The 13,695-nt window shown below is 41.3% G+C and overlaps 1 protein-coding gene across 1 annotated transcript; it reads right to left on the bottom strand.

Moving 5' to 3' along the window:
- Nucleotides 1-434: 434 nt before the first annotated feature.
- Nucleotides 435-13,033, bottom strand: LOC132769990 (P2Y purinoceptor 8-like). The gene is made up of 2 exons (XM_060766891.2): nucleotides 12,992-13,033; nucleotides 435-1,599 (listed from the first exon to the last, which is right to left on the bottom strand). Exon 2 carries the CDS (start codon nucleotides 1,556-1,558, stop codon nucleotides 488-490), a length of 1,071 nt encoding a protein of 356 aa, XP_060622874.2. The 5' UTR covers nucleotides 1,559-1,599; nucleotides 12,992-13,033; the 3' UTR covers nucleotides 435-487.
- Nucleotides 13,034-13,695: the final 662 nt, after the last annotated feature.

The raw sequence follows: 13,695 nt of genomic DNA, 5'->3' as shown, positions 1-13,695 counted from the left end.
TACGATTGTTCTCCTTCCCCCTTTCCCACCTCATAATACTTTTCAGTAAATCACAGCCTAGAGAAACTGCTATACCTGAAGCCCACGCTCCAAATAAGTCCTTGCATCAGCCTTCTGCCAACATGGTGTATTTTAAGGAAAATGTTTGACCTTTTCAAAAATTCATTGACATTTTTCAGACAGGACTAGATGGTATTCAGGCTTTTATGTTTGTATGTACATTTTTAGGGTAGGGGACCATAGCTTTCATCAGATTCTAAAAATACTCCAGTACTCCCAAAAGGATAGGAACTACTGAACTATAACATAATCAAATTCATATTAGTCCAATTGCAGTTTAACTTCAGTTTCCCTTATACATATCACATTATGGATGATGTTCACTGTTCATTTGGAAAACTTTTCAGTGGAAGTTGGAGTTCTGCCAGCAAATGGCTCCTAATAATGTCATTTATGACAAGCTGATGAATTCCCAGAGTAATGTGGCTTATATCCTTGGTGCCTTTTGAATGGGAGTTACTTGCATATCATACTCTGAAAAAATAGGGGTATTTTCACTAAAACCAACAACAGCACATCTGCAGAGCTTCTTCTGTATCTTTCGACGGAATTCTTTGGAGCCATAGTAGTAAACTAATGGATCAAAACAGCAGTTAAAGCCGGCAGTTGCAAGGGATAATTTATATGCTACATAAAATGTTTTACCATCAGCAAGGAGGACATAATGAATGACAGCTATGATAATGTGAGGCAGATAACAAATAGTGACCACCAACAGCAGCACAATTACCAGGTAGACTGTCTGCCTCTTACTTTCTTTAAGTTGTGTGGAAGAGGAGTGAAGAAGTGTTAAGATTATGGAGATGTAGCAAAATCCCATGACAAGCAGAGGCAGGAAAAAGAACAACAGCAACATGGAACCAAAGTAAATAATATAGTCCGGTAGTGCAGGAAACATTTCTTTTGGCAAAACGTCAAAGCAGGTGACCATTGACAGACCTCGTAAGCGAAAAGTCAGAGTATTTTGCATGAGCGGGATGAGTGGAAGTAAGACAAGTACCCAAATGATGATGCAAGCCAGGACAGAAGTTCTAATGGATCTCATGACTTGGTAGTGCAAAGGATGAACAATCCCCAGATAGCGCTCTATGCTGATGCTCATCATGGTTAAAACAGAGCAGTGCATGTTTCCATAGGTCAAAACAGTGACAAATCGGCACAGAACATCCCCAAAGGGCCAATCGTTACCCTTGGAATGGTAAACTATTTGAAAGGGGAGCATCATGCTGTACAACAAGTCTGCAATGGTGAGATTAATGCAGAAAACTATGGTGGGAGTACAAGGCCTTGAATGCTTGCAGAGGAACCACAAGGAGATGGAATTGAGAGGAATGCTGATGATAAAGATAATGGAGAAAAGTGCAGGCAAGACGATACTAAACACAGAACTCTGAAGCATCTCCTTTGTGGCATTTGTTACATTTCTTTCATTGTTCAGGAGAGACGATGGGTCAAAAAACTGTTTTGATGCCAGGGCAAGTGGGATATCTTGGGGCATCCTTCTGTGGAAGAGGAGATGAAGATCGTTGTGACTGAGGTCTAAAAGGAGACAAGAATGAAACATAACATATCGGTGTGTAGCCATTCTTTATTATAAGCTATATGATGACCAAATTTGTTCTTCAACTACAATCTCTTAGGCAAACTTCTAGTTAAAAATACCTAAAGGTGAAAGACAGCATAAAATAGAAATATATAAATACTCGTATTCATGATCACAACTCAAACAGATGTTTTGTGTTATAAATGGAAAGTGAGTACATTTGACACAATGAAAATTTGCTAGAGTTGTCCCACCGGTTAAAACTAGACAGATCACATATGAAAAATCAATACACCTAAAGAGAAATGGAATAGCCACTGGAGCATCCTGTAATTATTGATGTTGGCCATGAGGTGGCACTAAACAATATTGCTCCACATAAGGAACCTACAGGATGAAAGTAACAGATTCGGTAGCATCAAGAGACTAAGGACCTCTTCGCATGGGACAAAATAGCCCCGTTTTGCCACTTTTATTCGCCATAACACGACACACTGCAGACCTCACCCACATTTCTCCCAAAGTGGAAGGGAAGCACCAGAAGGCACTTCCTCCACCACCATGGGGAAGAAAGTGTGTTTTGGGTAGCTCTGATGGAGCTACCTGCACTTTCCTCCCCCGTTTCCCATATGATGGGGGAAATGGCAGTGGGGTAACACGTGTTGCTGCATGTTGCCGCCTTTTGCCTATCTGTTGAGGATAGGGTGACAATGCATCCTGTCCCATCCCCACCGTATGATGGAAGGAGGAAGGAGGTTGCAGGGAGTGTGATGTGATCCCCGATTTCAATCTACACAGTTCCCACAGCTGGAAAGACTCGAGTCTTTTGAAAGACTTGAGTCTTTCCAGCTTTCAAATTATTTTGGGACAAAGCAGAGTTTTTTCATGCTTTGTCCTGAAGGAATTCATTTTTACCTGAGCTGTCATTTGGACGTCCCAGGTGAAAACATGGGAGGGCGTGAATTTTAGGCACTGTCTGGATGCGCCCCCAGTATCCAAGTTAAGAGGTGGCAGCCAATAATAAAAGCTGATGTTTTACTCTGTACACATGAGAGAAAAAGGGGAAGTGAAAAAATGGCACAAGTGCTGTGCCTGCTGTTTTGCCAACACAGAGAGAGATGGTCTCTAAGTAAGCACAAAGCAATCCAATAGGAGAACTAATGTATGGCATCAGTATAGTGTATCTTAGCTTTCTTCTTAATAATACACAGCAATATTAAAAGTGACCTGAAAGTCACAGGACTTCTGTTCTTTAAATCGTAGGAAAGAAAAGTCTAGGATATATAGTTTTTCTCTTTTTTCTCTATTGTACACACAAATGTTTAAAGTAATAGGTACTTTGTTTAATCTTTCCCATAAGGAATTCTATAAATGTATTGAATACACATAATAATATAATTGTGAAGCTCATAAATATATTAAATAAAAGCAAATGTACAGCTTTCAAAATTTCATTATAATTTACTGCTTATGGTTGAATCCATTTTACAGCAATGTAAATGATGTCTTTTGCACCTGTTGCACAGATTTTGAGGATAAGAAAACAGTACAAACATAATAGGTTTTCTTTTACTTATTAAAAATCTGTTTTACAGTTATTTTAAATCAGTTTTAATTTAAAGAGTTGTCCTCTACAAGTGGTAGTGGAGGAGTGTAAAATGCACACACACACCCCGAAAGGTCACAGGCGAAACCCAGGATATGCATAATTAAACGTCAGTGTGAGGTCAAGATGACAAAAGTCATTAATGAGGATGAAGATTTAAAAAAAAACAGAAATCTGTCTAACCCTACTGGGAAGTTCATGTTTCTGCTGCTTCCCCTCTCCCTGTTAAGTTAATAAAAGCAAAAGACCTTTTGCACCTAGAACTCAGTTTAGAGAAATGGAAGTAAGCTGATGACAAAGAGGGAAAGTAGGAGAAGAAAAAAACGGAGGCATTTTAAAAAGCAGGTGAAAAATTGTGATGGCAGTGGCTTCACTGTTGAAAGGCATGCAAATGTGCTGGTGCTATAATTCATGCTATATTGTTTCTGTGCAAGAATGGGAGCTCAAGAATAAAGAGTGAGAGAGCGCATTATGAGTCAGAAGGGAGAATCAACAAGAAGAGATAATGGAGACAACAAGTAAGCATTTAGTAGATCTGCGGGAAATGAGGAGGCAAGGTTACGATGCACCCTTTGCTCTTCGACGGCTTTCATGTTTGTATGAGCTGCAGCAAGGAAAAAGAAAAAGGGTGGGAACTGGAGGAGCTTCCACAGGAAAGGAGGTGGAGGAAGACCTGCATTCTTATGTACCTTCCACTCTTGTGATTTGTCCCAAGTCTCCTTTGTGATACAATGGACAGTATGAGACTGCCCAGGCAACATGACCATATACACTGTTTTGATGCAAAGAGAAAGGGCTGAGCTACTAAACAAAAATAATGCAAATTCTTTCTCACTGATACCGTCTTTCTTTACTTCTCCCCAGACTCCAGCCTACTTTTTAAGCTTTTGAAATGTTATCATGTGAGAGTGTGGGAATAGAATAATATCTGAAATTTTCTTGTGAAGACCTTCATTTGTGCGAGCACATAGACTCAAAGAATTTGTTCAAGAACCCTGGACTTTAAAGGAAAGTAAGAAGTAAATAAATTGTGTGATTGAATTTTGTTTGTAGAAATATGCATATTTCCACTGTTCTGCTTCTGATATGCCAGAGCTCTTGCAGGCAAAGTGGAACATGCCCTTTAGCCAGTTGTTCCAGCATTTTGTCTCCTGGCTATTAGCCTCAAATGGATAACTATGGAACTGGGTAACATATTAGCAAAGATATCTATTGCTAATATGTTACCCATATTATATTTCATCAAAAATATATTCACTCTGGAACTTGTTAATGATGACAAAAATGAAATACCTCTTTACTCAAGTGTTCCTACTTCTTGCCTTAAATGTGGGCTCACTATCTAATATGAAGTCATGAGGGCAAGAACAAAAAATGGAGTCTGGAGGTCAGGGGCAAATCATTTTGTGCGGATTTTGTCTTTGGTAATTTATTTGCTGATGGCAGTGTGAAGGCTGTGTCTGGCCTATGGCATAATTATGTTAAGAAACATACTTTTTTGCATATTGCAAAAAGAAAAAAGGAAAGAACACAGGAACTAGCTTGTGACATACACTACACTGTGTGACGATCTTTCTTCATCACAGTATCATACTATAGTTGAGAAATGAAGGACGATCCTTGCTGCCATAGGATCGTCCTTCCAAGGACTCAAAAATTCTTGTACAAAAAAGTATTTGTACAATTTACACTTCCTCTTACAGAACATTTCCTAGCATTTCATAAAGCAATGGGTATGATTTTCTGAATTGTATCTACAGGCTCACTGTGTTGTAAGAAGAACAGAAAATGACAATTCCTGTTATGATTGAGAAGAACCCAAATTGTATTTTAAACAGTCTTTCTGTAGATCAGAGCTTTCCAAACTTTCCATGTTGATGACACATTTTTGAAACATGCATCCTTTCACAACATATTCAGTTTTACTAGCAAGCCAGAGGTTAAACCAAACCCTTATAAGAGTTTCATACTATATATGTATTATAAAATATATATTAAAATATAATATATAAAATACATATTATACAATATACAATATATAAGTGTCATACATTCTTTACTGTATAAACAAAGTTTGGATATTTTTCCTTCACATTTCTTATGCCCTAAAGTTGATTCTCGTGTTGTTTCCTCTACAGCTGCTCCATGGGTTCATCACAAACATCCCTGTCAACAGATTTTCTTATTTTAATTAGAAACGTATTCATTGTAATGGTAATTATTATAACTTAATCAACAAATTGTGCAAAATATAAGAGTTATGGCAGTACCTACACTTGAACAGCACCAGTATTCTACTTCTGTAGTGATTACATCCCTTTGGATGTTTTTAAATGCCTGAATGGCCATCTGTTAGGACGGCTTTGACTGTGCCTTCCTATCTAGCAAATGGGGATTGGACAAGATGCCCTTTGGGAATTTCTTCCAACTTTTATAAAGGAAACATTGCCTGGGAGTCGAGCGGAATCTCCTTTTCTGGAGATTTTTGAACTGAGTCTGGATGGCCATCTGTCAGGAGGCCTCTGACCATGTCTTCCTGCCTGGTAGTCTTTGTTTGTGGGGGCAGGAGGATGGAGTGAAGGGGAGGACATTTTTCATGTGACACATTAGTATGTCCTGACACACAGTTTAGAAAGCTCAGCACAGTTTGGAGAGCACATAGGGTTTCAGATTTGCCCCAGCTGCTCTTCATTTCAATGGCAAAGCCAGGTGAAGCAAGACACTTTCCCTGGCTAATATGATGAGGCCCAATGAATATGCAAAGAGCTGGACAATTCCTACATTGGGTTCCACCATAATGAATAAACATATATCATAAGATATGTCAAGTCCTTCACTTATACAACTGTATGTGATGAGGATTTCTGCACATATGGTACAACTGCATGCAAAGTTACTATCACACTATTGTGTTCCACCCACACTCATTGTATGCATGAAGAGTCCCTGAAAACTGGGAATTAAGGTCTGCTCTAGAACCAACCCAAGAATTCAGAAGGATGGAGCGGCTTTTCTACAGATTTCTTTGAAGGAGGAGTTCATGTATTCATTTGTAAATTTGCTATTTTATCTCTCTGCTTAACAGTCTACAACAGGGGTCCTCCAACTACAGCCCGCGGGCCGGATCCGACCCCCCGAGGGCATTTCTCCGGCCCAAGGGGTATGGAGAAGGGTGAGAGGCGGCAGGCGAAGGGGGGGGGAGGCGGTGGGCAAAGCAGCTTGGGGCCGCTTTGCCCTCCGTCTCCCTGGGCCCAGCCTGCTCTTCTCCTGCCCTCGGGAGGTGGCCACGCCTTCTCCCGAAGGCAGGACAAGGGGGGGAGGTGGCGGGCAAAGCAGCTTGGGGCCGCTGTGCCCTCCCTCTGCCCAGCCTACTCTTCTCCTGCCCTCGGGAGGTGGCCACGCTGCCTCCCGAAGGCAGGAGAAGGTGGAGGAGGCGGTGGGCAAAGCAGCTTGGATGCTGCTTTGCCCTCCGTCTCCCTCTGCCCAGCCTGCTCCTCTTCTGCCCTCAGGAGGTGGCCACGCCACCTCCCGAAGGCAGGAGAAGGGGGAAGGCAGCGGGCAAAGCAGCTTGGATGCTGCTTTGCCCTCCGTCTCCCTCTGCCCAGCCTGCTCCTCTTCTGCCCTCGGGAGGTGGCCACGCCGCCTCCTGAAGGCAGGAGAAGGGGGGGAGGCAGCGGGCAAAGCAGCTTGGATGCTGCTTTGCCCCCCGTCTCCCTCTGCCCAGCCTGCTCTTCTCCTGCCCTCAGGAGGTGGCCACGCCGCCTCCCGAAGGCAGGAGAAGGGGTGGGGGGAGGCGGCGGACAAAGCAGCTTTGGGGCCGCTTCGCCTGCTGCCACCCCAAGTTTAAAAGGTTGTAAATGTTGTTCCCCGACCTTAAGTCCAGTCATGTCTGACTCTGGGGTGTGGTGCTCATCTCCATTTCTAAGCCGAAGAGCCAGCGTTGTCCATAGACACCTCTAAGGTCATGTGGCCGGCATGACTGCATGGAGCGCCGTTACCTTCCCGCCGGAGCGATATCTATTGATCTACTCACATTTGCATGTTTTCAAACTGCTAGGTTTATATTTATTATAAACTGCTAAGTTTATATTTGTTAAAATTGTTCTTCATTTTAATTATTGTATTATTTAAAGTGTTTTTTTGCACTACAAATAAGATCTGTGCAGTGTGCATAGGAATTCATTCATGTTGGGTTTTTTTTTTCAAATTATAACCCGGCCCTCCAACAGTTTGAGGGACTGTGACTGACCCTCTGTTTAAAAAGTTTGAGGACCTCTGGTCTACAATATAGCTATCAATGAAAACAAAAGCAAGGAGAGCATAGAAAACAAATTCAACAAAAAGCATAATGGCAGAGAAAAGTATCACACATGTTACTTTGAATAAACCAACTATCACTTGTAGCTGGCTCAAAAATGAGACTGGAGACTACTTTTTTGGACTATACAACTCCCCAGAATCAGAGTTTAGTCTGGCTGGAAAAAGTCTATGTAACTATTTTAAGCTCTGCAAAAACTTTGCTGAATTTCTTTTAGTACATATAGAGCTCAAAGTAATGGTGAAGGAACCTTGACTGTTTCATAGCTTTCTTGTGTGCTCATTTCTCATACCTCAGGCAAGAAGATTAACAAGGTCCCTGATGCTGATCAGGCTGTTTGGAACGGATTTGTACAGCAAGAGAAAGTCTTGGGGGACCCTAGTCCTAGACCATTTTAAGATTTTAAAAGTCAAAACTACTCATTTCAATTTTGCCATGAAACAAATTACTTAAGCAACGAAGGTAGAACAGACCTGGCTTCTGTGCCCTGGAGAGCAAGCTAATTGCAGTTTTTGAACACTGTATCTCTTCATAATAATCTAATTTGGATATTACCAGGAAAGACACAGCTTGTTTGATAGCTGCCAACTTGAATTTAAAGATTAATTAGAACAAAGTGTAACTACCCAATAATATAGGGCTGCCACATCTCAGGCTGATGCCTCTGAGAATTCCTATAGTTATTCAGGTCTCCAGACAAAATGAGTAGACTTTTGCACACATATGTTTTGGCCGTTTTCCTTCAGCTTCTTCAGCTTTTTTGGCTTCTCCGAACATCTGTAATGGAAAGGGCTCAGCCGCCATGTTGTTGTTTTTTTGCCCAGAACGGCCCACGTGGCTGTCGGGCAAGGCTTCTTCTATTTGGGAGTATGCAGCACATGCTTCCTTAACCCCGTTGCTCAAACCCAGGCTCCCTTAAAAGGAAGAAAGGAAAGCGTCCCTGGAAGAATGCTTCCTTAACCCCGTTCTTCAAACCCAGACTCCCTTGGAAGGAAGAAAGGAAAGGGTCCCTGGAAGAATGCTTCCTTAACCCCGTTCTTCAAACCCAGACTCCCTTGAAAGGAAAAAGGAAAGGGTCCCTGGAAGAATGCTTCCTTAACCCCGTTCCTCAAACCCAGGCTCCCTTGAAGAGATGAAAGTAAAGGGTCCCAGGAAGGATGCTTCCTTAACCCAATTCTTCAAAGCTTGCCCCCTTGAAAGGAAGAAAGGAAAGGATCACAGGAACTGAAAGGGGGCCCTTGTCATCAGTTGGCCGGGACTTCCTGGAACTTCCGCTTGCCTAGCCAAAAACAGATTTTTCTATTAGTCCACTTTTGGGAGGCTCTCAAAAATGGATCTGTGTTCCAATGAAATTTGGATACAAAAAACCGATTGCCCTTCATTGCCCTTGTACAAGCTTAAAAATAAGGGATAGTAACAAATTTTAGAGCAAGCAATCTTGCAAAACAAGACTTTGATTTCTGTATGTGAAGTTCCTTTAATGCCCAATCACCCATTTCTAATCATTACGCGAGGGCAAGGTGACAGAGCTTATTAGCAGATCAAAAAGTCAGGAGCAAGTTGGAGAGAGAGTTAGTACACACTTTAGAGTCCATCATGCCAACTTATATCAAGGCAAAAAAGTGGTGTGCGTGCCAGCCAGTATAATGAGCATTCTTACTGAAGCCCTAGCTGCAGTGACACACATCTAGACATACCGTATATACTCAAAGATAAGCCAAGTTTTTCAGACTTTTTTTGAGCTGAAAAAGCTTCCCTCGGCTTATAATGGGGTCAAAGCTGGGCAGCAGACCATTGCTAGTAAAATATGATATATTTCTCTCTCCTCTTCACCTCTCTTGACAGTGTGTTTTCTTTCCATACAAAAGGGAGGGAAGGAGGGAAAGGAGATATAGTTCATGTACTCCTTGTTTGTATGGCTCTCTTTCAAACCCACCCAATTTCCTGGCTTTTTTGTGTATCTAAATGCGCTAATTTTATATGTGCATTTTTGTTCCCTTGGAAGTTTTCCCCTCATATGTTTGCGGATCTTTACAAATCCTATATACATATAGATATCTTGAGATTTCCATGTACCTGTATATTTGTATATGTATACATTATTTTATATGAATTTTCCCCTCATATATTTGCAAGTCTCTGGAAATCTTATATAGATATTGATAAATATATAGAGGTATCTGTATCTCTCTCTGTGTGTGTGTGTATAGATAGATAGATAGATAGATAGATAGATATAATTTTTATATGAATTTTCTCCTCACATTTTTGAAAATCCTATATAGATATAATTATCTATATATAGAGAGATGTCTAGATAGATAGATAGATAGATAGATAGAGCTTGCAAATATTGCAGGAGGGAAATGCACAGCTATAGAGAAAGCATTTGCAAATGTTTCAGGGGGAAATGCATATGTGAAATCTATCTATATATAAATGCTCATGTCGTAATGAGTGGCTTAAAAACAAAAGAACCGCTGGGCCAATAGCCACCAAATTTGGCAACAAAACTCCTCACCATACAAGGTGTGACCATCAATAATAAAAAATAAAATAAAACTGAAAACAACTTACAAATCCTTAATAAAAGGAGAAGCCACCAGAGCGCATGCGTGCAGCTGTGGGGAGAGTGCACGTGCATGTAAGAGAGCTCCTCCATCGTCTCACGGCAAAACTTTTGGCGGCAACGGCTGCTAGGCCTCTCGGAGCCAGCCACAGCTCCTCATTGTCCTTTACAATTCAAATGCCAGCCTGACCAACGGTAACAGAGGCAGAGGGGCCTCTTCCTACTCACTTGCTCAAGGCCTCTTCGAGCCTCAAGCCAGGGAGCAGAAGCAGGAGCGGGCTTCTCCACTCCGTCGCCGTGCTGCTGGTGCTGAGGCTTCCATAGCAAGCAGAGAGGACTCCTCTTCCCTGGCTGAAAGGCCATTGGTGTGAGGACCATGGGACTGTTCCACAGTGGCTTGACCCATGGCCATCCATCACACACACCCCCCCCCCCGCCTTCCCTGTAGCCCATGGGCCACCCAGAGTGCCGAAAATGGCACAAAAAGGCACCAAAAAGGCAGCACGTGGCGTGAAAGAGCTACGGGCCCTTTGCCCCCCCCCCGAGATTGATTACAGATGAACTATAAATGCCAGCAACTCCCAAACGTCAAGGTCTTCCCCAAACTCCACCGTGTTCAAATTTGACCATATTGAGTTTTCTTTCCAAGTTTGGTCCACATTCATCTTTGTTTTGGTTCACAGTGCTCTTCAGATGTAAGTGCACTTCTATTATTATTATTACTATTACTATTATTTTCTATTATTATTATTAAACTGAGGCTGGCTATCTGTCAGGAGTGGTTACATTGTGCTTCTCCCATTTCCCAAAAGGGGCTGGACTAGATGACTCTTGGGGCCACTGTTCCTTTTTCCCCCTCCCCTCCCGTCCTTTCCCCTCCCCTCCCTTTGCTTCCCATTTCCCTCTCACTCTGTATCTCTTTCGGAAGCTGCAGCCATGATGGTTAGTTGGCCCCAAGGCTACAAGGGAGACTTGAAGGAGAAGAAGAAAGTCAGGAAAACAAAGAAAGGAAAAGAAGAAGAAGAAAAAAGGGGGGTCAGAGATTGAAGGAACAGCCGCTCTCTTGGAGACAGAGAGGAAGGAAGGAAGGAAGGAGGGAGGGAGGGAGGGAGGGAGGGAGGGAGGGGAAAGAGAAGCGCGGGAGAGAGGAGGAGAAAAAAACAACACCTCGACTGCACGTGCGCGGCAAAAGGCAAGGAAGGGAAGGGAAGGGAAGGAAGGAAGGCAACCCAACCACCGCGCAGAGGATGACCCTTGGAGGTCTCTCCCTAACCTACGATACTATTATTATTATTATTATTATTATTATTATTATTATTATTATACAGAGGCTGAATGGCCATCTCTCTGGAGTGGTTTGATTATGTTTTTCCCTTATGCCAGAAGGGGTAGGACTACATGGCCCTTGGAGGTCTCTTCCTACCCTAAGATTCCATCATCAACATCATCACGTTGAGGCTGCCCATCTGTTAAGAGTGGTTAGATTGTCCTTTTCCCATTTCCCAGAAGGGGGGGACTGGATGCCCCTCGGAGATCTCTTCCTACCCTACCATTCTATTGTTATCAAGCAGACGTTCCATGGCTATCTGTCAGGACTGCTTTGTGAATTTCCAGCATGACGATAGAAGGGGGTTGTCATAGATTATGCCACAGCAACGCGTGGCCGGGTAAAGCTAGTTTGAATATATAATTATAGATCTATGTCTAGCTCTGCATTGTTTATATAGTCATTGAATGTTTGCCTGTTACTATGTTGGAAGCCAGCCTGAGTTCCCATGGGAAGGTAGGGTGGGATACCAATGAAGTTCTGTTATTATTATTATTATTATTATTATTGATATCATATTGTTTTTGTTGACCCTCCATTTCCACTTACAGAGCTAGTTTACTGTTTTTCTTTGACTGGTAAATATTCAAAAACATTTAACCTACTGATACCTCAATTAATGTAATTTTATTGGTATCTATTTTTATTTTGAAATTTACCAGTAGCTGATGTATTTCCCACCCTCAGCTTATACTCGAGTCAATAAGTTTTCCCATCTTTGTGTAAAATTAGGTGCCTCGGCTTATATTCGAGTCAGCTTATACTCAAGTATATATGGTAATTTAATGGTGGAGAATTTCTCCATGTGTCATCTGTGCCATAAGTAAGGCTGCTGGTGTGTGAGTGCTATCAGGCATGGTAACAACCACTGAAGAAACAAGGAAGGCCATTTAACTTTTGGCTTATGGGGCTAGGTGTTCAAAAATTTTGAAAAAACAAACCCCAAGTATTCCCTTAGACTTGTAGCACATAAAATAAGAATTTAAGTAATATTTTCCTCTATAACAGATTTCTTTTAAAAAAGTATAATATACCAAAGAAAGCTATTCAACACTATATGGAGAAACTGTTTAGTTGCTTATTCTTAGTTCTAAGACTCCAACCTCTAAGTAATCACCTCCTTAGCACTTCTCCTTCCAGTAGAAATAGAATAGAAGCAAAGTAAATGGCTAACAATTTCCATCCTTTTAGGATACTCAGAATCTCATTGTTTCAGGTAGTAGAACTGGCTATGAAAGTTTGCACTCCTGTGCCTGTGTGAAGTTAGATAAAGGTTAATTGTGACACCGCCAACATCACTACTACTACACACAGAGGTTCATAAAGTGACCATGTTAGAAATGTAAATCCAGCAGATTCCTTATTTCTATAAATATGTTGTGTAAATATTCATTATATGTACACATTCATAGTCCAGCTTAAATTCCAAACTGGCTTGCTTTAAAAACAGTATTTACCCCATTCAATAATTTAATTGTTAAGCCAAATGGAAGTCTAGTAATGGAAGATAATACTGCACAATAAAAACAAAATGCTTGTTAAATAAGTATTAAGAAAGTTGAGTCTACCTGTTTATGCAGTCACATCTGACACGGCAAAGTTTTGTTGTCAAAATGGATTCATTTTTCTTTCCGGTATCTTGATGTAAAGAGCACGAAATATTACAACATACCTACTTCCTTTGCTGTTTTCTGTTTTGCTCGCACATACCCAACCTCAAAGTTAAGTTCCCCACCTCCCAATAATTGTATCACTAAAGGATGTAAGAGTGGAGAGGGTACAATAATTCAGTGAACTCATCCTCTTTTAAAATTTAAATTAACTTCAGAAAGGAGAGCTGCTCTGATTATGATCAGAGTAGCAGTGTTGCAGAATGGATACTTCTCCCATGTATTTGCCCCCCAATAATATGCATTTTTACTAGCATTGCTGATATTACCACATTTGTACTTGATGTTCCCATAAATATAAATGACAGCATTATTCAACTTCTGCTTTTTTTGTGTGAATATGAACATATTGGAAGAAGTCTCCTTCATTGCTTCAGACAGCATGCTAATTTTCAAATCATCTTTGTTAAATTACTATATTCAATATGTGCTTGAATAAGCTGTCACTCCCATTCAGCCATGATTCTCCCTGAGACTCCTTCTATACATGCCCTAAAATGTTGAACTGGGATAAAAGGGATTGGGTGTGGTTAAATGGCATTTCACAAAAATGTACATTGATTTGGATTAACAGCTGAAAAACACTAATTTAAAAGGTGCGC

The sequence above is a fragment of the Anolis sagrei genome, chromosome 3 (genome assembly GCF_037176765.1).
Source record: "Anolis sagrei isolate rAnoSag1 chromosome 3, rAnoSag1.mat, whole genome shotgun sequence".
In the NCBI taxonomy this organism is placed as follows: domain Eukaryota; kingdom Metazoa; phylum Chordata; class Lepidosauria; order Squamata; family Dactyloidae; genus Anolis; species Anolis sagrei.
The sequence above is the reverse complement of the archived record's forward strand: the minus strand, read 5'-3'. Positions and strand labels throughout refer to the sequence as shown.

Coding starts and splice junctions, on each gene's coding strand:
- LOC132769990 (XM_060766891.2), bottom strand. CDS start 1,558: ATGCCCCAAGATATCCCACTTGCCCTGGCATCAAAACAGTTTTTTGAC.